Here is a 21530-nt window from a genome sequence, read left to right on the forward strand (position 1 = left end):
CGGATGGCTACCGTTGCCGCTACTGCTCTTTGGTCGGGACGTTGAAGCAGCGCTTTATTTCGCGTGCGTTATTATAGACCGGCTGATGGACTTTTGTATTTTTTCCCTTTTGCGCTGTTCTCTCGTCGCTATCTCGGAGCAGCTCTGTCGAGTATGTGGGGTGAAAACATATCGAACGAAATTCGGCGCGTCGTTTCGATCGTTCGGTAACGTAGAAAACTCGTCGCAAAAGGCTTTTTGTTGCCCCTTTGGATTGAAATACACATCGACCTCCGCCACGATGAATAAAGTAATTTAGCTCGTGCGACTCGTTGCTCTTTTTTCTTTCACAGCGGTGCCATTGAGCGCATGAAAGTCGATTAATTCTTCGACAGGATATGACTAAGCCGGCGCCCGAATTCTGCGCGTTCTTTTGTCCCCGCTCCTCCTCGTGAAAAGTAAGAAGCATCGCGAGAAACAAAGAGCCAGCAGCAGGGTGTGCGCCTCCCGAAAATTTCGGCAAACTCGGCCCCCGGCGTGTTCCTGGCTAATAATTCAGAATCGCGTGCGCGCGGCGAACTTTTTTTCATTTCGGCAGGCACAGAATCGCTTTCTGCGGAAACGTCGCCAATTACGCCGGATCGATGCATAATGCTATAGTACGACTGCATGATAGCGCCGGTTCGCTGCGTGCCATTGAAGCTCGAGCAAACTGTCAGTGGCAACCTGCGCCGACGACAGTCGGGCTTGCATTGTATCGATTACCCCCGCGCTCTAAACACGCCCTCCGCCCTGCGCTCGCGGCTCTGTCCCATCCGCCGCCTCTCCCTTCGTTATCCGCAATGCGGCTTTTGTCGAACCTCTGACATTCGCGACTTCGGCCCGTGATTATTTAAGGAGCACAATGAAACTCGACGCCGGGTAATCAATCACAGACGCATTTTTATTTACATGTACAGTAATAAACTTCATAATCAACAATCTCGCCATGCATTTGCCTATCTAAGTCTGAAGCAGCAGGGCGACGCCGGCCAGGGTCCACTTGGCCGGCTTGTCCTTGGTCTTGAGATTGAAGGTCCAGACGTAGGTGGGGCCTCGCGTACGCGTCTTGTACACCGGGCACTCGTACATGTTGCGCAGATCCTGTTTGTCCTGGGTGATGGCGCGGATGTTGATGACAGGCATCGCGGGGAACAGTTCCTTGGGTCGGGAGTCCACGATTATACCGGCTTGTACGTCCCATCTGGCACCTTCCATGAAAATCCCGTGGACGTAGGCACCGTCTCGTGGAGCGGATCTGAAATTTGAATTCGATTTGATGATGGTGTGACGGGATCAATATAGAGGGAGGTTTCCGACAATACTCACGTAAACTCCTCTTTGTTCTTCTTCGTGACATCGCACTGTAGGCACATTTTATCGAGCGGAAGCTCGTGTCGTCTGGCGGTCGATTGCATTATCGCTGTCAACAAAGACTGCGGATTAAAGAAACCCGCTAACCAGACGGAAGCCGGTAGCTGAAAAAAAGAAGAGGAGTTTTTTAAGAATATCTGTAGACCCAGAGCCTCGAAGCGTGACGCGAATTTCAGAGCTCGTACCACAAAATCCGTGGACCACGTTTCCAGCTCACGTATTCTGAGCAGCAGATCGACGAACCACGCGGTCAGGCCCAGCAACGAGGGATACGCTCTCTGGGTCCAGGTCTGGGGCACCTGATCCAGAAACAAGGCATTCTCCAGATCTTCCATGTCCGAGGTGATGGTCAGTTCGCCTTTAAGACCGAGATCCAATTCTCGAAGTGATCGCTTGATCTCTCCCGTCAAGTAGTTCATTCTCTCGCACTCTTGGAAAGCGACGATGACGTAGGGGGTGCGCTCCTCAACTTTGCCCATTATCTCGGCCATGTTGAATTCCTCCGGAAGCTTCTCCAGGATCTCGTCCAAAACTTGTTTCACCTTTTAATGAAAAGCCGCGAGTTAAATACATCAAGTTGTCGACTGTTTAGAACAAACGCTTTCACGATGCCTTACCTTGTCTTCTCTGGTAACAGTTTGTCCGCCAGAACTTCCAGCGTCCCTGGGCTGCATTTCGAAGACAGTTCTAAATAAGTTTTCCGAAGTCGTTGTTAGAAATCCCATTTCCGCATTCGGATGTAAACCGTACAGGTACGGTGATTCTGGCGGTAAAACTTCGTCGATGTACGTGTGAAAGCCAACCAAGTCGGTGTTAGGCGGTGCGGGAAAACCTTAGAAAATAATGAGGCAAGATAAGTTTTGCACTTAATCAAGTAGTTTTACCAATTTTGTAACTTTCGCGAAAAATACCTGGAGCGAGGTGCAATTCGCCGTCCACGAGATCAGGTTGCATAAGCTCTTCCAGATAAGAAACGCAGAGTCTTCTGTCCCAGTCATCCGTTATATGGCCTCCGTACATTATTTCTCCGAAAAGGTATCTCAGATCTTCCCAGGGAATTTTCGGACTTGCTTCCAAATAGTTGTGCAACACGCTTACGCTTATGTTCAGATCGCCGACATTGAAGGGGTAGATTTTATTCCAGCCCTGTGGTCCGAATTTCCTTCTCTCAGCTACAACTGCATGGAAGTAGCATAGAGAGAACAAGATGACTTTGAATTCTGCTTCCTTGCTGCACATCTCCAGAGTGTCTTGGGTAAAATTGTCAAGAGCTTTGTGCAAATTGGCTTGCATCCCCGTGGGCGGTTCGTTCGTTATTTTGATGGACGACTCTAAAATCCCCTGAAAAATTAAATAAGGTCGTAATTATTCATATTTTCATACGTTTCATTTAATACTAAACCTGCGGTATGATATGGCCAGCCGGAGTGCTCGCAGGCTCCGCGCTCATAAAAACTCTGTAATCGAGGTGAGAACCCTCGGCAGCCACTTCCAGCTTCTTCTCTAGAAGGGGAAGCCATTTTTTGACTAAATGTATGTTCTGCAAAATCACCCAGTGTCCCTTCTTCGAGGCCTCGTCCATCGCGTACTCGGCCACACTCTCTTGTCCTTGACCGAGAGAAACGTTATGGAAATTCGTTGCGTCTGACGTAAATCCTAAACGTCTTCCTAAATCCTCTACGTCCTAAAAACGATATAAATATTCATTGCTCTTGTTCATAAGAGAGATTCCATTGTTTAATGATCATATTCGAACCTTCAACGGATTAACTCCAGGCGAGAGAATAAAGAAGATAGGCGTAGACGGACTGGTTTCCTCGAAAGATTTGGCAAACTCGACCGTTCTACCCTCCACGTATCTCGGTCCCAACTTCTCCTCTATAAAAGCTGCGATGGCGTAAGTCATTCGATCGGGTCGCAGAGCTCTCAGCATGCACAAACGCTGCAGTGCTGTTTTGTTCTTCCACTCTTGTGGAAACTTCTCACGTTCCGGGCACTCGCAATCGACCAGCTTCTTCCAGCGTTTTGGCGAGCTTTCAATGTCTCTATCCAGATTTCTGTACGGTAAAGAAGTAAAAGTTATATTTAAAACCAAGTCGTTTACATGGCTTTTAATTAATAAACGATGTACCTAAATTCATCTCTGGAGGCGAGACTACGTATTCCACCCCAGCTAGTGTTAGTAAGAAAATCCACGGGCGATGTGACATGAGGTGTAATGGGGAATCTCAATAAAAAGTCCAACTCAGTAGCGGATATCTCCTCGCGAGCCAAAAGAATCTGAAAGGCCATCTGCGAGGTAAAGATGAGCTTGTCGCACTCGAAGAGGCCACGAGTCGTGTACATGAAGACCGAGTACGTGATGCACTCGATGAGGTTCTTGACGCGAGCTCCCACCTCGGGTGCCGGATCCGCCTTGAGCACGGCCTTCTGAAAGACGACGCTGAAGGCCTTCAGCGAAAACTGGTAGATGGGATTGATGGTGTTAAGGTCATTGAGAATAAAATAGAGAAGCGAAGCCCGAGCTGCTGCCGCTCGGTACAGCTCGCGGGCAGCGTCAATCTCGCGCGAAGTGCCCCGAGCTTCCGTGACTTTACGCTCGACCTCGGCAGCCGTCCTCTTGGTAGTTTCCAGATTTTCCACGAGAGCCGTATCGCCTAATACATTGCTGCCAGCTGACGACAGTCTGCAAAGTTTATTTTATTTATTTTCAACGTTTCGACGGATGTAACGGGTACGAGGATTTGCAATTAATAAGTTTTAATTGTGAGATTAACGAAGTAAAACAAAGTTTCCACGAACTTGGATAGAAGCGAATCTTCGAGGCTGTTCAGTGTGATTTTAAAATCATTCTGCTGTCTCGTTAAATCCGCCTTTAATTCCTCGAGATCTGGTCGTTCCGCTTTAACTACTTCTGCTAGAAGTTGGTCTTCTAAGCCGTCTCTCGTTACGGTGAAATTAATCAGGGTTGTCTGAGCTTGCATTTCAGGCTTGTAATGAGGGTTTGCCAGTTTCGTGTGCAGGATCAAACGAAAACTCGGATTATATTCGACCTCTTTGTCCCCAATTTTCAAGGCTCGACCTTTTTTTATTAAGTTACGGCCAAGCAAAGAATCGAGCACGGGGTCGACAAATTCGCCTATATTTTCGACAAGCACGGTAGCGCCCAATGCCAAGGATTGCTCTATGACGTCTAGATACCCTCGTTGTCCCAAACGAATTACACGCAAATTTTCACCGTATTTTTGTTTTATCCACTTGATGCCTTGTAACTAAAACGTTATTGTACTGAAATACGTTTCTAAATAATTTAATTATCATAGAAATATTACTTACTTGCGGGTCGATCATTAGAGGCCAGCGATCTGAATTAGTTAATATTGTCGCGTTTTCAGTGGACATTCTGTCGTTCGGCAAACCCTCGTTATTCCATTTGGCTATTTGCGTATCGTCTGTTAATAAAGATAATGGATCGAGTCCGTCAGTTATTGGCACAGCAGGCTCGATGCTTCGCAAGAACGGTAGCCACTGCTTATTTAGCAGGTCTAATCGGAATTGTTTGGTAAAGCAGCCGACATACGATATAAACGCTGTTACTAATAAAACATCACCGGGCAATGTCGACGCTTGTTGCATGAGGCTAAATAGAAAAAGAAAAATTGTCCATTATTTGCTTTTTGACTAATAAGCAGTATTTTAATAATTTTCGGACTTTGCAACAGAATCCGCCCATCGAACGTTTTCTGAAGCTAATCCACCCACTAAACGATTCGCAAGTGCAATTGTTGCATTTGTTGCATCAGCTTCTTGTTGGCACTTGAGTTTTTCTGATGTAGCTTGCTCAAAATCTGCAGTCAGTTTAGCTAATTGTTCCTCGAGAGACTGAAATAGGAATGAATCGTTACTTATTTGAATTGACTTATTTTCAATATCATATTTCATATCTAATTTACCGTAACTTTCCGCTTTATGACACTTAATTTATCTTGTGCAGCAGCTAATTCAGCATTTGCTTGAGCCAAAGCTTTTCGTTTTGGTTCTACATCGCAGAAAACTTCATAAAATTTTATTATATTTATGACCCATGCACACAGACCAGCTGCAGCTGCAGATTTAGATCTAACGAATTCAGGTTCGAATTCAGAATCTTTCAAGTACGGTTGAATAGATTTGATGACTTCGGGATGGATATTTTCTTTATCATAATTAATTAGAGCGTCTAGGAAAGCATCAACTTTTGCCATCACAATCTATGATACAAAAAGTATATTTTTAATAGAAAAGTGATATTGCATTTCGTTAAATTAATTTTAAAAAGAATGTGAATTTTACTTTTGCAGCTTTCCAGCTCCTATCTTTAGGGACTTTTCCATTAGGTGCCAATAAAACCATAACTGCTGCGGTTACGTTTGTTACTGCGCCAGGTGGTGAGCCGAAGGACTTTAGTTCCGTTAGGTTTGCTTTATTTAAAGTGTTTAAAGCTTCTTGAGCGGCTAATAGTGCTGGCTCAGCTTTCAATAAATCAGCCTCGCAGTCCTTTTGCTTTTTCAAAACTTCTTCTGCGATAACGCCAACTTTTAACTCCTCTTCGTCAGCTATTAAAAATAGAAGTAAATTTAGATTTTGAAACTTTACGAGAATATTTTACCTTTTTTTAGTCTAATCTAGTCTTACCAAGAGCCTTTTCCTTTTGTACTTTCTCGGTTTCTATGCCAACAATGGCTATAAGAGCATCAGCAGCTTCATTCTTTTGTTGCAACTCGACTTCTTGAACGGCCAGTTTCTTTTTCAGTTCATCGACTTGAACCGCTGTAGACTTCAGTTTGGCCAAGCCGTTTTCTAATCTTTCCACTCGAGCTTTTAATTGCTTGGATTTGTTTTGCAGAAGCTTCGTATACAGGCTAATTTGTTCAAGAAAAGATTTTGGTGTAGTATAGTTATAACGTCGTTCACTGGCTAAGTACTGACGACTAGCTAAATTTACTGTCGTATGCGCATGTGCCATAAACTTCGCCACTGATTCTCTATGAAAAAATCATTAGATTACAGAAATTTGAAATTAATAATTTATAAAAAGAAAATACTTACAAATAGGTTTCGGGAAGTTCATTTAGTTCTTGCAAGAAACGTTTCGATACAGACATCAATGCTTCTTGAGGCCATTCATGGAACCAGTTAATGGCCGTGCAATTTATAATTGCGGGAAATTTCCGTGATCGAACTCTTAGCGTAGAACCCACTGGTGAAAAGCAAAGTACTACTCTCAATTGACGGCGTACTCTATCGATGAAAAACTTCCAACAATTTTCTCTGGTATCTAAAATTCCGGCTCCCTTTACTTCGTTGCGCACACCTAAAAGCCATATAATTATGCTTAATAACCAAGATTCTAAGGCAAAATATAACATTAGTTCAACGTCAATGTACAAACCAGCAATGATGTTTTCAACTTCATCTTCAGGAAACAAATCCGGAATCTCTCCAGATGCCAGCATATCGTTTATCAAAACTAAAAACTGTTCATTTGGTACTTGCGCGTCCGTCATTAGAAACATTATTCCTAGATTCTTAAGCCCTGACTTGGAATAAAGAGATGCAAGTTCTAATTTCAGATCTGCTACCCCATATCCTTTTCGTAATTGTATTTGGAATACTTCTAAAGAACTTATAAAAGCTGCCAAACGAGATAAGCTTTGCTTTCCTGAACCACCTACACCCACTAGAAGCGCGCTACCTCTAGGCGATTCTAAAATTCGATTGATTTTACAGACGTGCATCATAGCATCTTCGAAAAGTACAAGATTCATTGCCGCAACTAAATCATTGTAGCTAACAAGTGCTTCTGTCAATAAACGATGTAGACTAGCCCAGTCTTTAACGGGCATATATTTTGGTTCGCCTACTCCTCCTAAAACGCAAATTCAACAGTTTTATTCAGGTATTCTCATTATTTATTCATAAAGATCAATTTTTACCTGCAAAGTGACAGTATATATTAGGCTTTTCAAAAATAGCCCCCTCGTCGATTTCTTCGACGTTCTTCTTTAAAATATCAATTTGTAATTTGCTAAAGCTTTCTATATCTTTCTCGTCAGTGAGCTTATCCCCGTAAACTCTTTGAGTTTCGTGTAACCATAATCTCACAAAATCTGTTGGTACTTGAAGACATTCATTCCCACTAAAAAGCAGCCCTTGAAAACAATTGGATAGGTCGCGCAAATTGAAAATGTAATGGAACTTTGTAGCTGTAGGAAGGAAAACTTGTGCACATCTGTGATGCAGCTGTAAAGTAGCTTGGACTATGTTTCCACACAGATCGGTAACGGACAGTGGAAATCTTAAAAAACAAATAAGTATATTGACATTATTATGAACAATAAAAGATTAAATCAACGTATTTATCGATTTACCTGTGCTCTACATTTGCCAAATGTTGAGATAGTATTGATGCGTAAATTGTAGTTAAGGATTCTGAATTAGGAAAACTAACCGCGAAAACTGCAAAATGTCTTTGAAGCCTAGGATTTATTGTAAATGAACCTGATGTTGGATTCATGCAACTCACATATTGACAGTTGTGAATCTCTTTCAAAGCCAACTTTGTCCTATCGTACCAGTGACTATAATCTAAATGTTGTCTTATAAGTGTATGAGGTTGAACTGTACCATACGTATCGACTTCGGGCATGTTCATGTCGTCGACAAAGTAAACTAAAGTTTTATTTCCTGGTGGGCCATAATTACGACCAGCTTTTTTCTCCAAAGGTTTCTCTAAAATTTTTTGCAACATTTCTGACGTGGTGTAAAAATTAAACGGAACGTTCGTGACTGCATAGTTCTCAGAAAGTTGTAAAAGTTTTTCCGCCACCAAAACGGTTTTTCCACACCCAGCTGGGCCAACTAACATAACCGGATGTTTTTCCGCCATGAGAAGATCCAAAAAGTATCTAATTCTTATTGATTCTGCTGTGTAAACTAATACTGCTTGCAAAGGTACATCTGGATCCAGCTCAAATTTAGGTAAACGTTCTGTCCAGGGAAGAAAATTCTTTGTTTCTGGATCTATGTAATAATCGAAAACTGTCCCTTGAGCTGGGAACTTTACTTGTTTGAATTCATTTGTCCACCATTTACTAAATTCTACGCGGTAATCTACGGCTTGATCTTGAAACATAGCAGAGCCGAATGCCCAAACTGCAGCGAAGACAAAATAAAGTTCGTAGTGATCTTTCGAGAAATCATTTGATACCAATTCTGGGGTGAGTAGGCAACTTAAAAGATGACACAGCATTTCAACATGAGCCATGTCGACAATGGGTGTTATTTTTTTAAATCTTGTTCGTAATGTTTCCAAGCAAGATGGAATATATTTGTCGAATAAAATAACCAAATTTGATTTTTCAGATTGCGAAGATCTAGTTTCAATCCAACTTGTGACGTAGGGGTTCCATCCTAAATCTTGAGGATTAATGTACAAAATACCTGCTCGGGAAACAGTCGCTGGGGTAGCTGTACGTAAATTTGAAATTTCAAAAATTAATCTCATTGATGGTGTTAAAGCGATTCGCTCATTACTTGCGAGAGTTAAAACCTTGTTGTCGTCCATTACAGTATTCAATGATTCAATCCACATAGGGTCGATATCACCATCCAAAACTATCCATTTTGGATTTTCTCCTCCAAGATTAGCTTGCTCTCTCATTATAACTGAAAATAAACCATCCTTCCATTCACGAGTAGCTGGGTTTATTATACCAAAAAGCTCGTCATTGGTAACAGCTTTTGGATTGAGATCATTGAAAATTGGCTTTCTTTTAATATTATGATATGTTCTAAAAAGCGTTTTCCAAACTTGGGTTTTACCCGATCCAGCAGAACCTACTATGAACACGGAATGCCTCACTTCAAGGAGCTCCTCGAGCTGGACAACTTTCAGAATGAAACCATCTTCCGGCTGTAATGAAAGATCCGTAGCAGCGGCTTTCACTGTCTTTTCAAATTCCACATCTCTTTTTCTAGGAACATCAAGTGCTGGAAAAAGGTCAGCAATCAAACCCATAAAAACTGGTAAATCGTCAGATATAACCTTTGGGATATTAAAATCACGCAAAGCTCGCATAAGAACTTCCTCCTCTGGTCTACCGGGATCGCCTCGTTTTAAGCTTCCAGCTACTACTAAAACTGATTTAATAGCTCGCAATCCCCAATCATAATGATCTTGTTTGGATAAAAGTTCTTTGCACAGGGTATACAAAGTAATGAATTTTCGAGCAAGTATACGAGCTTCTTGGAATCCTTCGGCCACCAACATAATTTCACAAATCAATTCGAAATCGGGAACAACCATTGCACATGGCCTGAATAATGCTTTTAAGTTTTCTGGAAGTTCGGTTCGTCCGGCATAACCAGGATTCATCGTGATGAAAATACCAACCGTCGGAACTAAAGCAATCATCTCGCCCATAAAGTTAAAAATTTCTTTCTTGTCTTTAATAGCATCTTGGACAGACTTGACTTGTACAGCAACTACAGAGAGCACTTCTACTGATATTCTGTTGAACTCATCGAAACATCCCCAAGCACCAGTTTGTGCAAGACCTTTATAAATATTGCCACAGGATTTGTAATCCATTTGCTCAGAGCAGTTAAACACGTACACCATAATGCCAAGCGCTCGCCCAAGATCCTTAGTAGTTTCAGTTTTTCCTGTTCCCGCGGGACCAGCTGGACCTCCACCCATCACGAGATGAAGGGATTGCGTTAGGGTGATATAGCATCGATCAGTTAAAGGGGTTATCACCAATCTGAAATAAGTTATATTTTTGTATAAAATTCAAATTATAAGATTAACTTTTTTTATTGGATATTATTTGTTTACCTTGGAGTATTTCCTAAATATTCATGAGAGTATCTAAATTGAGCATCACAAATATTTGCGAAGCAATCCTTCTCTTTTTCATCCCACCTATGTCTCAACTGGCTTTGCCACTGAAAAGCTTGGGCAGTTTCAACTTTTGCATGTACAAGTTTAGCAACAACGTCTCTTGAATGTACATCGATCGTACAAATCGTCATTACTTTCTGACGATCTTGCTTGCTGAGTTCTCCAAGCAGCAAAGAAATTAATGTACTTAGTTGAGCAATTTGTTTCTTTAAATAATCTTTTAATGCATTGTCATAGCCTTCTTCAAGTCTACCAAAAGCTAAATTTACTTCAGTAGTCCACCAAATTTGAGTGCCACAAAGAGATACTTGAGCAGGATAGTCAAACAGCCATTGTTCTCTTGGTTTTTCTTCATACGCAACCACAGCATCGCTGAAGTAATGTCGTATAGAAACTCTCATTGCCATCTGTAGTCTATTCAACCAAACTTCTACTGCTCCTTCACAAACCATTTCGCAGTTTGCGAATTGGACATATTCGCCATCTTTTGCATACATACCTAGAGTAACAAACAATATTATTGATTATTCCGAAAAATATCTCTTTTTTGACATTCTTACCGAGAATTCGTTCCGGCTTTACGTTTCCTTGACTGTCGTCAAATTTCATTCTTGCCATTGAATCGAATAATTTAACTAAGTGTTTTGCAACAACTTCTGGCTGGTTACCGTTTGATAAAATATCCAATAAATCGCTTGATGAAACAAAATAAAATCTGGGGAATGCTAATCTTTTTGTTTCTAAATACTCTGCCAAAGCTTTTTCACATAAAACTAATTCTTTTTGAAGAATGTCTAGAGTAGTAACGAGGTTGTCTTTATTCGTGGCTTCGACCACGTTAGGCGTTTTTGCCATTTCGTGGGTCATTTCTTTAAATTGCTGATCGATACGATCAAATCGTTCAGAATCTACTGGTAGCTGTTTTCTAATATCTTCAGATGACATAAAAATACTCTCAAGATGCATCCACGTTCTCTGGACTTCAAACCAAAGTGTGGTAACTTGATCAGCTATACTCAATTTCTTTTGCCAGCACGACACTTCTTCTAAAAAGTGTGCTATGAATTTGGAAGTAATAAGATTTTGTAATTGAACCTGAGAAAAACATAATATAATGAGTCATTATCGTCTAATTGAGTGACAATAAAATAGGGATAATTTTTAGTATTAAGAAGACACCTGATTTTCTTCTAAAGTTTCAATTAATTCTTCACTCGCTCTTAACAATATCGCACCAGTTCTTGGATGCAGCTCCTTCTCAAATTCCATTCCCGACCATGTAACGTTTAGTTCTCTGAGATATTTTTCCATCGACATTTCTTTTACAGCTTTGTCCACAATATTCTTTACTTCTTCTTCGCAATCGTGTAAGTTTAGTTCCAGTAAATCAGCTAAGGTGGTCGAGTCATTCATTACGAACCGCACCTAATTAAATAACCAACTTTTCCAGTAGTATTCCAGTAAAAATAGTGCAAACAAAAGAAATTATGACAAGTTTCAAAGTGATAGAGCAGCGAAAATGTGCATACAGATATTATTTATTTAAAGTATAAGGATAGTTGTGAAAATGAATGGCTACGACGATGATGTTTATAATGAATTTTATTTTTCATGTGATATACATGACATTTGAATGAGTTACAAAGTATGGCGTGATCATGATAGAGTTCGATAAAGCATTATAAAAGTGCTTAACATGAAAATCGTAAATCGTAAAAAACTTATGTATCTAGTGACAAAATCACTTATTTTTTATCATGCAAGTGCAGTATTTTTATGAGGTGTGATAAATCTTATGACTTCTAAGTATACATTTTTCGAATAAAACTACTGTATCTAGATTTAATATAAAGCTTTTCATAAAAAGGTTGTATTTGTTAATCTTTTTTTCTTAATTGGCTTAGATTAAGTAGTTAATATAGAATAGAAAAATATAATATTTATTTTGTGCTTTTTATGTACAGTGGACTTACGGTCATTTCTGGAGTCATGTTGCCCAATTTCTGTAACATTGACAGCGTATATACAGCAGTGCGACTAACTCTAATATTTACAAATTTCAAATAACACCTAACCATATTTACAACCGACCTTTTCATTTTATAGTTTAAAAAAAAATTATGACAAAGTGTAATGACATCTTTTAAATTATTTACAAAACTCTTTTGGTCATTGACAAGTTTGAAGGTACCTTGGTGCTTTTCATCAATTGGAGCCAATGTCTTTCACGAATTGCAGGATTTTGAAGTTCTGCTACAGCCCTCAGAGAAGTTAACATATTTTTGACAGTTGCTTCAAGGGACGTATATGTATCCCAGGGTCTCATCTCTTTGTCTAGACCTTTGAAAAAGTTTATACGTAAGATAGTCATGAATGCATTGACGATTACGAAAAATATGCAACTACAATTCTACCTCTTATTTCTTTGGCAAATTTTTTACATTCAATGTCCATATTTTCTACGTCAATTTTTCTCCACGGAGTAGTCTTCCAACCTTCGATGCTACTTTTTACTATATTTACATAATCCCATAGCTGTTTGAGCATTTTTAATTCTTTTCTACACTGTTTTAACTGTTTAAATTCTGGTACTAAAACTTCAAAAAGCGAAGCAGATTCTTGAATGTCATTCATCTGCCTTTCCAACATGGCAATTTCTTTATGGGCCTCATCTAGTTGAGTGTACGGGTTCTTGCAATCGTATTTAAAAAACTCGTAGCGTCTAAATGCCTCACGATATTGCACTATTGTTGTATCAAAAGCTGATATGCGACCTCGTATTCTTGAAACCTCACCTACGTGAAGCGATATTTTTAATATTGAATATATTATTATTTTAAATTTAATTACATTAATATTTTAAATTGTGAAAAAATTATCGATTTTATTTAAATACGGAAAATGTTGAAATTCACCTGCTTGTAGGGGTGCAACTTGCTGCTTTACCGTTACTGCAAGTTTTTTCGTGTTTGCCCATTGATCGGGTAGTTCTTGTAATAGAACGTTGACTTCCTCTGGAATGTCTTGGTCGTAAAATTTCAAGAGTTCGATAGTTTCTTGTAAAGGCTGGAACATTTCATCCGTGATTGGTTGTCTTTCTTTAACTTTCATCAAATACCCCATCACGCTGACAAGACCAGCATAATCTCCTGGCTGTATCTGTTGAAGCAGTCCTTCGTCAGCAAGTCTACATGGTTTTTTATACATATTTTTGTTAGTTATCAGTATTATATAGATTGTATAGAAAGCTTAGAAAAGTGGTCACTCCTTACCGTATAAATGCTCCTAAGTCGGAAAGGCTCGTTGTAACCCGTTCCACCAAATGTTTTTTGTACATACTAGACCATTTACAAATCGTGTTTAAAAGAGATTGTCGGAATGGCCTGAGATCAACTCTGAACCAAACGCAAAATATTTTTGAAGTGCTCATATCTTCGACCTCATTGTAAAGGCTTTCATAGAGATCTATCTGTTCCCTAAACTGTTCCATCTTAGGAGAACACTTTTTGGGAGCTTTTGGATCCAAAGCAACAATCATGTCCATTTCATCGAGAGACAGTTGTCTACTATAATCCAAAAATTGCTGCATCACTATACTCCTATCTTCTAGCCAGAGATATGCGTAACCTTCGAAAATCCCGCAAAAATCAGTAGCCTCTTCAACGGCTCTAGTTACTCCGGAAAGAATTTCGTTTTTCATCGCGCAAATATCCTCGTCCTTTTCAAGTTCTTCCGCGTAACCTTCAGTATCGGACTTGAGCCTTTCCACCAGAGTCGCCATACCAATGATATCATTTAGAAGACCAGCCACTAACTGATCCAGACCATCTGGATCATCTGGCTCCAAAGATGGAACATAATACAGGTCTGGTTCTCTCAACTCGAGTCGGGCTTCTAATAGCGGCTCATTTTGACTAGTCGCATCCATATTTTCGGCCAAGTAACTGAGCGAGCAGCCGACAGCCTTGCGGAGAGATTCGACCACGATCTTGTCCACGTAGTTGACGTACGCTTGCCAAGCCTCGCTCTTGTCGTCGTTGATCTCAAAGAGCTTTTTATTTTCCGTTAGCAGCTCTTGAATCTGTTCAGCTGCCCTGCATATCTCCGCGTACCGCTTGGCCACGCGTTCACCTCGCTCCTCCAGAGAGAGCAGTGTGTTCTTGCGGCGATCCTTGCGTTCGATGAGTGGCATTCGCGTCCATGGCTCGATGATGTTGCGAATCTTCTCGACGTTAGCTTGCGTCACTTTGACGCGCTTGTATAAGTCCTCGACCAGACTTCCGAGTTCCGACATGTACTCCAAGAGACCCTCCGAGTTCCACCGCAGTTCTTCCTGGCCTCTCTGAATCAGGGAGTCGATCCGGGCTATTTCCATGTCTATCAAGTTGAATTCTACTTTTCGACACGTGCGGCGGATTTCGTTGTAAAAGTTGACGGTGGTCGTCAGCAAAGTTCGAAACTGTCGAAAAGTTTCCGACATTTCGGCTACCTGTTATGAAATTGCAAGTAAAAAATGTAATCCTTGCTTAGCAAAAACAGAAAGAAATCCGTACCTCTAAAGCTTCTTGCGGAATGTTGTCATAACACATCTGCTTCAAATAGTTGACTTCTTTCAACACAGCGAATAAATCGGGGTCGAAATTCAATATAAGCATTGAGACTTGATCTCTCTTGAGTAACGATCTGTTCAAGCCCACTTTCACCAATTCTGGAACAATTTTAGACCATTCGAGGAACAAAATCTTTTGCTTCTCTTTCAGCATTTCCACCAGCTTGTCGTATCGCACCAGTATGCTCTTTCCCTCCTCGGTCTCGATAATCCTAAAAGAATAGGCGTTTAAATGAAACAGCGCAGCGTATCTTTATTAGCTCGAATGCACTTACGGATGCTGCAGTGACTTGAAAGCGTGTATGGGCTGATCGATCCGCTGCTTCAGCATGTTGGTAAATTGCAGTGCACTCGCAAGCGGTGGGAGATCGACCATAGCTCCGCGAGGTCCGCGATTGAACAGTATCTCGATCACAGTCAGCTCGTTGTTCATCAACTCCAGGATGCGGGAGTAACGATTCGTGAACTGCTTGCGGATCACGGGTCGTTCTAGTACGCTACCTGCGATATTGATCAGCTGGAAAAAAACACAAAGGAATGATTCGAGTAGGTTGTAAGTTTTAGCATTTTCGCCGCTTTCGATATACCTTAAAAGTACTCTCCAAGTTTCCGCAGTCATCGAACCCCTGGCAGAGTATGGCAGCGAGCTTGCTGTCGAGGTCGACAATGGACTCGCTGAATTTCTCGCAGTCTTGAACGAAAGACTCGTCGTCGGGCTCGAGAACGTCGGTCGCACGAGTCGAGAACGCCTGAAAGAGCTGCTGGAATTCTTTGTACACGGCGACGATACGTATGCTCAGCGATCTGCCCATCAGGCCGCCGACTTCGATTTTTTCCAGCTTCGAGAACTCGAGCACAGTGTCGAAGAGCCACTCGATGTCTGACAGGCGTTTCAAGAAAGCGTTGAGTCGACCGAAAACTGCACTGGGATTGAAAGTCCAGGGCTGCGTGTCCTTCTTCAGCGCTGGCATGTTTTTCTGAAGATCGAACTGTCTCTTGAACTCCTCCAGCACGTCTGCAGATAGAAACGTTGTGTAAAATCATAAATGCAAGTGCGATAATTTCGTTTACGAGGAATGCTCACCCTTGGATATTTGCACGCGCTGCAGCGCCTCGTCGACGTCGCTCTGGAAAATCAGCGTGGGATCGAGGAATCGCCTCGCCTCCTGGATGAGCAAGTTGCAGATCTGCCGAAGCATGATAATGAGCTTGGATGAGCTTTGGTAGTAGCGCGAGTTAGCCCAGACTAAGCCGAGCGAGTGAATCAAAGTGGCCATAACCGGCTTGGCCTCGGCAAAGTCAACTTCCTCCACGGACTTGAAGCATTTGCCCAGGGGTGTCAGATACAGGGATATCTCTTTCGCCTCGGCGAGCGAGGAGACGACGTTGGCAAACAGCGTGCGGAAACACGGGTAGTACGCGCTGTCGGTCTTCTCCAGGATTACCGCCATCTTCCGCACCCTGTCTTCCCGCAACTGGTCAAATATGTTCCTGACGCCGAACGACAAACAAAACGATTTCACAACCTTGTCGATGGTGGAGTCGAGGAAGGCGGCTGAGGATTTTACCTCAAATTGGCGAGTCTAGTCGACCAGTACTCCAACTCGACATAGGGAGTGGGGTTCTGTCCGTTGTCGAAGGCCGTGCTGGACTCGTGCGTGACGACGTCGTTGACCAGGTAGGCCCACTTGATGACCACACCCTCAATGGCGCTCTTGAGATACAGATCAACTGCCTGGGGTCCTTCGACCGAGATCATTCGCTCGACTTCCGCGACTTTCTCGAGGCCGGCAGGCATAGGCAGAACCGTCCTTCCGTTCACCTGGCCTTTGACCTACATACACACAGCGCGAGTTACAGCGAGAACGTTCTCACACGCGTGCGTGTGCGCATTACGTATTTGAAAAAAAGCGCATAATGGCGAGATCCCGCGCACCTGATAGAGGGTCCCGCGGAGCGAGTGCACGTGGCGCGATATATCCTGCACGGCGACGCCCGGCAGCTCCTTGTGGTTGTCGGGCTTACAGAGCAGAGGCGCGAAGATGTTGTCGACTATGGTGGCCAGTTCGTCGACCACCCGGTGCGATAGGTCGCCCGTCAGCAGCATAGCCGCGCACGCGTCCTTGTCCCGCGGCACCACCATGATTTTCATCTTTATCGCAAACACACCTTGAGGGCAAAATGCAAATGAGATCGTGTGTTCCACGGTGCGCGCTGAGAGATAATTAGCGGAACGGCTGGCCTAATTAGTTTTCGTGCGGCATAATGCTCTACTATACGTGCATAGCATATCTGATGCGCCGTTTCGTAAAAATGAAAAGTTTATACCTTTGGTCCTCTGGCAAGGGATGGGAAAGCCGCAGGAGGGTATGAGTTGGGCGTTCGGCGTGAGGACGACGAAGAGAGCGGCCGGCACCGGGTTGTCCAAGAAGTCCAGCACCGCGTTGCGGTGGTCCTCCGTCAGCAGTAGTCGGCCCCATTTTTCCGGCTTCAGTTTCAGCGACTTCTGCACTATACTGCCGAGATACTCGAGACGGAAGTCGCCCGTCGGCTCCATCACCGTAGTTTCCGCTGCGGCGAAACGTTCGTATGAATAATCATCTCAAAATGCGCTGCACAAAACACCGAAGGGTATACCGCGGAGCGAGTCGATTCGCCAGGGCTTATATTCCCCAGCGACTTTGTCCGGACGAGCTGTGCAGTCGCGAGCTCGTCAAAAATGCGGCATTGCCTCGCATGAATAATAACTGCGCTGCGGAGGGAGAGAGAGAGAGAGAAAGAGCGAACAGCCTCGTGCGGCTGCCACGACAATGTCAGTCGGACTATCGTTGCCCGTGTCTTCGCCGAGCGCCCGGAGTTTGGCCGCTGCTTTGTGTCACGAGAGCGCAAGAGAGACAGCCGCGGCAGCGGTGCACGCGATCATCCGCAGCATTGCACTGGCAGGCACCAGAAGCCACCCTCAGTCGCTTTTCGATCCTCCTCTCGCATCTTTATGCACGCGCGGCTCGCAAGCTCGAACGCTGTTCTTTTCTCTCTTCCTCAAATCGAAATCGATTTTTCTGGCGACTCGGCGTGTGCATGGCTTTTTTAAGGAAAAAATCGAATCGCCGCGGCTATACCGGTTTTGCATGCTAATTGTTTGTTCCGTCGCGAGGGAGTTTGCAAGGGCGACCCTTTTGCATCGTAACGAGCGCAAAGCAGTTTTCTCCGTGGCCCGCACACACACACACGGGATATCCGACGCTCGAGACCGATCTGCCGGTACGGTATGTGTGAAAATTTCTCAAAATTATTCTTCACGCACGAGTCAGCATTACACGGCCACTTTGTTATGCAGATCAGTAGAGACGACCGCAATTTAGTGTTTTAATTACGCGAAACTGCTTGCGATACAAATCACGTTCATCCGCCGCGGCCGCAGGATGTTGTTGCCAAATGCATGCTCTTTCTCTCTCGCCCGCGCGCTCGGCGAAACTGTAGCGCATCTCTCGCTCCAGACGTTTTATGAGTTTAATTTAGAAGCGCCCACCTGAACATCGCTGTTTTGGTTGGGCGCCAAATCTAGGGGACACTTAGGTGGCCGCGCTAGCACTGCCGTTTCGCAAAGTTTATTCCGCTCGGATAGTTTCACTCGAACGCAGAATTCTTTATGCACTCGGAGCTCGCCTGCTCTTATTTTCAGCGAATTTATGCATAAATTTTACAAGCGCCGTTACACGAACCTGATATGATCGATGAAAGAGCTAACCATCCCGCTGCAGACTCGCCGACTAAAATTAATATTTTACACCGGGCGTTTTCGATTAACGATTCCGGGGCTGCTACATAGAAAGACGTAATTCTCGTTCGGCGGCTAATAAAGTTAATCCCCGACGCGACGAGCCGCGTTCGCGGAAATTCGAGTCCCTCGGGAACATCGGCCGATGCCATCCACCCCGTTCGGATAAAGATTATCGTTTCGCCGAATGGCCCGATGTTCAGGCCAATCTACCGGAGATGGACGGCTCGATTTTTGCTTTGATGGCGAGCGGGAGATTAAGATCGAATCAGAGGGGACCTGCACGAGGTTAATTAAGGGTATATCATTTATGATAAGTATTCCGCTCAGTAGCTTCGGACGCGCGAGCAGACGGTGCGCGATGAAAAAGGTACAGAGCTAATCCAGCCGAACATTTCCTCCCATAGTATTCTCTCGTGCGGTTGTACACACCGGTGGGGGCAGTCGCTGGCGGCAACGGGCCGTCTGCGAAATTTTCCGCAAGTATACGTACGCGAGCGCCGAAGACTTTTCTCTCCCTTCATTTTCATTTCGCCTCGTCCACCTTTCTCCCGCGAAGCCTCTCAACAGGTTACCTCTTTTTATTTTTCGCAATTTCGACTCTCCCATTGTGCGCGCCGGCGGAAGGTATATAATATCTGGCTGGCTCTTTCGAGGGCTCTTTTCTTCCGCCGGAGAAAAAGTTTGCAGGGCTCGCGTTTTCCATTGCGCGATGCTCTGTGTACAATGCCGGCTTTTTTAGAGGCTTTAGATCGTAGTTTGAGGATAATTCCTCGGGTCATAATGAAAACGCGGACTGTTTACCTTGTTATTTTCTTAATATATGCCTCTTGTAATTTCGCGTGCGATCGATGACGAAGCAGCTCGACCAAATCTAATGGGTAGGTGCCGTGATCTTCGGTCGAACGTATACAGTGCAATACAACAGCGAAAGCCAAAACACGTACCTGTAGGAATTTTCAGTATGTTGTTCATCTCTTGCTCCTGCTCTTCGTCGTGGTCGGGGGAGGCCCCCCGCGAGTCTATCATTGATCGCAGGAGCTTCTGGAATTCCACGAGCTTGTCGCTGTCCCCGGTGTTCCGGATCAGCGGCAGGGGCTTCACGTCGTCCTTCACCACCATCGTCATGCCGTTGCTCTCGCCGCTGCTCTCGGAATCCGACATCCTGCAATTTCGCGGCTGCTGCGGTGCAGCGGGCCCCTGGCTTTACGGCGTACCTACGGCCAAGCATTTCACAACTCTGGGCAACGTTATCTTTGAATTGAATTCAAAGAATCTTCGAACGAGCTACTTGCGACGTTAGAAGCCTAGTTCTAACCATCTTTTATTCGTTCGTCTCAATATTCAGATACTATCCTACGTTATCTCTCCACCCACCCGCTGCGACGATATTATCCTCAGCCGGGACGCGACACACCCGCGCAGTCAAGGTCCCGTGAAATCCCGCATATCCAACGTCGACTACTGCTGACGTTGTTCTACTGCTACATCTCCTTCTTTCGCTTTTGTTTCCCGTCGACGAGAGCCCTTCTCGCGCGCGCGACTTTCTCGTATATGCCCACGGGCACATGGCAGAATTCTCTAGTCTCGAAGTTCGCGGTGTGCAGGGAGGCCCGTCGCGTTGTATTGCGCTAGGAGGGAAAACAGATTTCCGAGACTCTGCGCGCGTTCGTAACTGTCAGCTGCTTTTCAGCGCAACGAACGGCAACTTTGCCGGTAGTTATTCGATTTAGACGAGCAAAACGCAATTTTCCCCCTCATCTCGCGAGATATTATTATGCGGATGTTAACGCACGCGTTGTGCGCTCGCAGTCAAACTTTGCCGCTGACGAGTCGGCGTTCCTAGCAACGGTTGCCTTGAAAACGCGTTTTGAGGGCGTGATCGAATTTCACGCCGCAGACGAAAACGGCCGGGAGGTTAAAAACTCGGCTCCTTCACGTCCGCCGCACGGCGTAATCAAATGACCGACCGAATGTTCCGCATTATATTCGCGAAAGAAAACACATTACACCGCTCGATAAATACCGAGCAGCAACAACGCGTCGAACGACTACAGGAATACCTATATGCCGTCCACCCTCGGTCTAAAATCCCAAGTACGTCGCATAGCTCTCGTACCTAGACTATAGGCACAAGCTCGCAAGATCCGCTCCGTCCTCCTGCTTACGTCGGCTTTTCGTCCTCCGCATCTTCTGGCGGCCTCGGAACCCTTCCGCGCGCTGTTTACGTTCCATGAAGCAGGTCCGGTTCCGCGGGCAATTTATATCCGCTCGGTTCTCGGTAAGTCGTCCCGGGAGACAAAGGGAGGATCCATTCCGCTGCGCGCAGAAGAGAGTAGGCTCGAGACTTTCCAAGGGGCTTCACTGTGCGTAACTGCAAGCTCGCGAGCGCCGCGTGTAAACAGCGGCCTCGTAATCGACACTTCGAACGCGCCTGCGTTCGCCGCACGTCAGAATTTATTCGTTGGCTCGATGCTCTACATTGCCCCGCGAGTCGCTGTAGTTTCTAGTTTTTTGTGTATCGAAAATCAGTGGAGGTGATTGTACGCAGTGGCCGAGGGTCCCCGAGAGAATTTATCACTCGCCGCTTCGAAACGCGTTTTCCCGGGAACTTCTTTAATTAAAGCCTCGAAATGAAGTCGCCTGCAGCGGCTGCTACTTTTTCCCTCCCTCTTTCTCTTGGAATCTTAAATCTTCGCCTCTCGTGCAATCGCCATTAGGCCGAGCAATTTGTTACGGAATTAGTTGAGCCAGGCCTTTTTGCTCGAGTATACACCTCGCGACAGCGACTTTCGCAGTAGTCGACT

General features: G+C 44.2%; 2 protein-coding genes across 5 annotated transcripts in view; one reads left to right on the top strand and one right to left on the bottom strand.

The window, feature by feature from the left end:
- LOC100122071 (ras-related protein Rab-27A) overlaps positions 1–21530 on the top strand; it is a 120437-nt gene that overhangs the window by 43700 nt on the left and 55207 nt on the right. The window lies entirely within an intron of this gene.
- Positions 982–20545, bottom strand: LOC100123598 (dynein beta chain, ciliary). Its single transcript, XM_031932411.2, has 36 exons — positions 20101–20545; positions 19671–19940; positions 17274–17516; positions 16882–17114; positions 16514–16779; positions 16226–16436; positions 16030–16132; positions 15533–15960; positions 15221–15462; positions 14890–15157; positions 13609–14825; positions 13252–13523; positions 12751–13131; positions 12528–12676; positions 12310–12339; positions 11516–11761; positions 10897–11431; positions 10271–10835; positions 7803–10196; positions 7368–7729; positions 6824–7300; positions 6481–6745; positions 6067–6416; positions 5725–5987; positions 5346–5642; positions 5105–5274; positions 4729–5032; positions 4195–4664; positions 3524–4078; positions 3149–3449; positions 2795–3076; positions 2304–2733; positions 2010–2224; positions 1578–1934; positions 1348–1496; positions 982–1276 (listed from the first exon to the last, which is right to left on the bottom strand). The coding sequence occupies exons 2-36, from the start codon at positions 19885–19887 to the stop codon at positions 982–984; spliced, it is 13542 nt and encodes a 4513-aa protein (XP_031788271.1). The 5' UTR covers positions 19888–19940; positions 20101–20545.

The sequence above is a fragment of the Nasonia vitripennis genome, chromosome 5, assembly GCF_009193385.2.
Source record: "Nasonia vitripennis strain AsymCx chromosome 5, Nvit_psr_1.1, whole genome shotgun sequence".
NCBI lineage: Eukaryota > Metazoa > Arthropoda > Insecta > Hymenoptera > Pteromalidae > Nasonia > Nasonia vitripennis.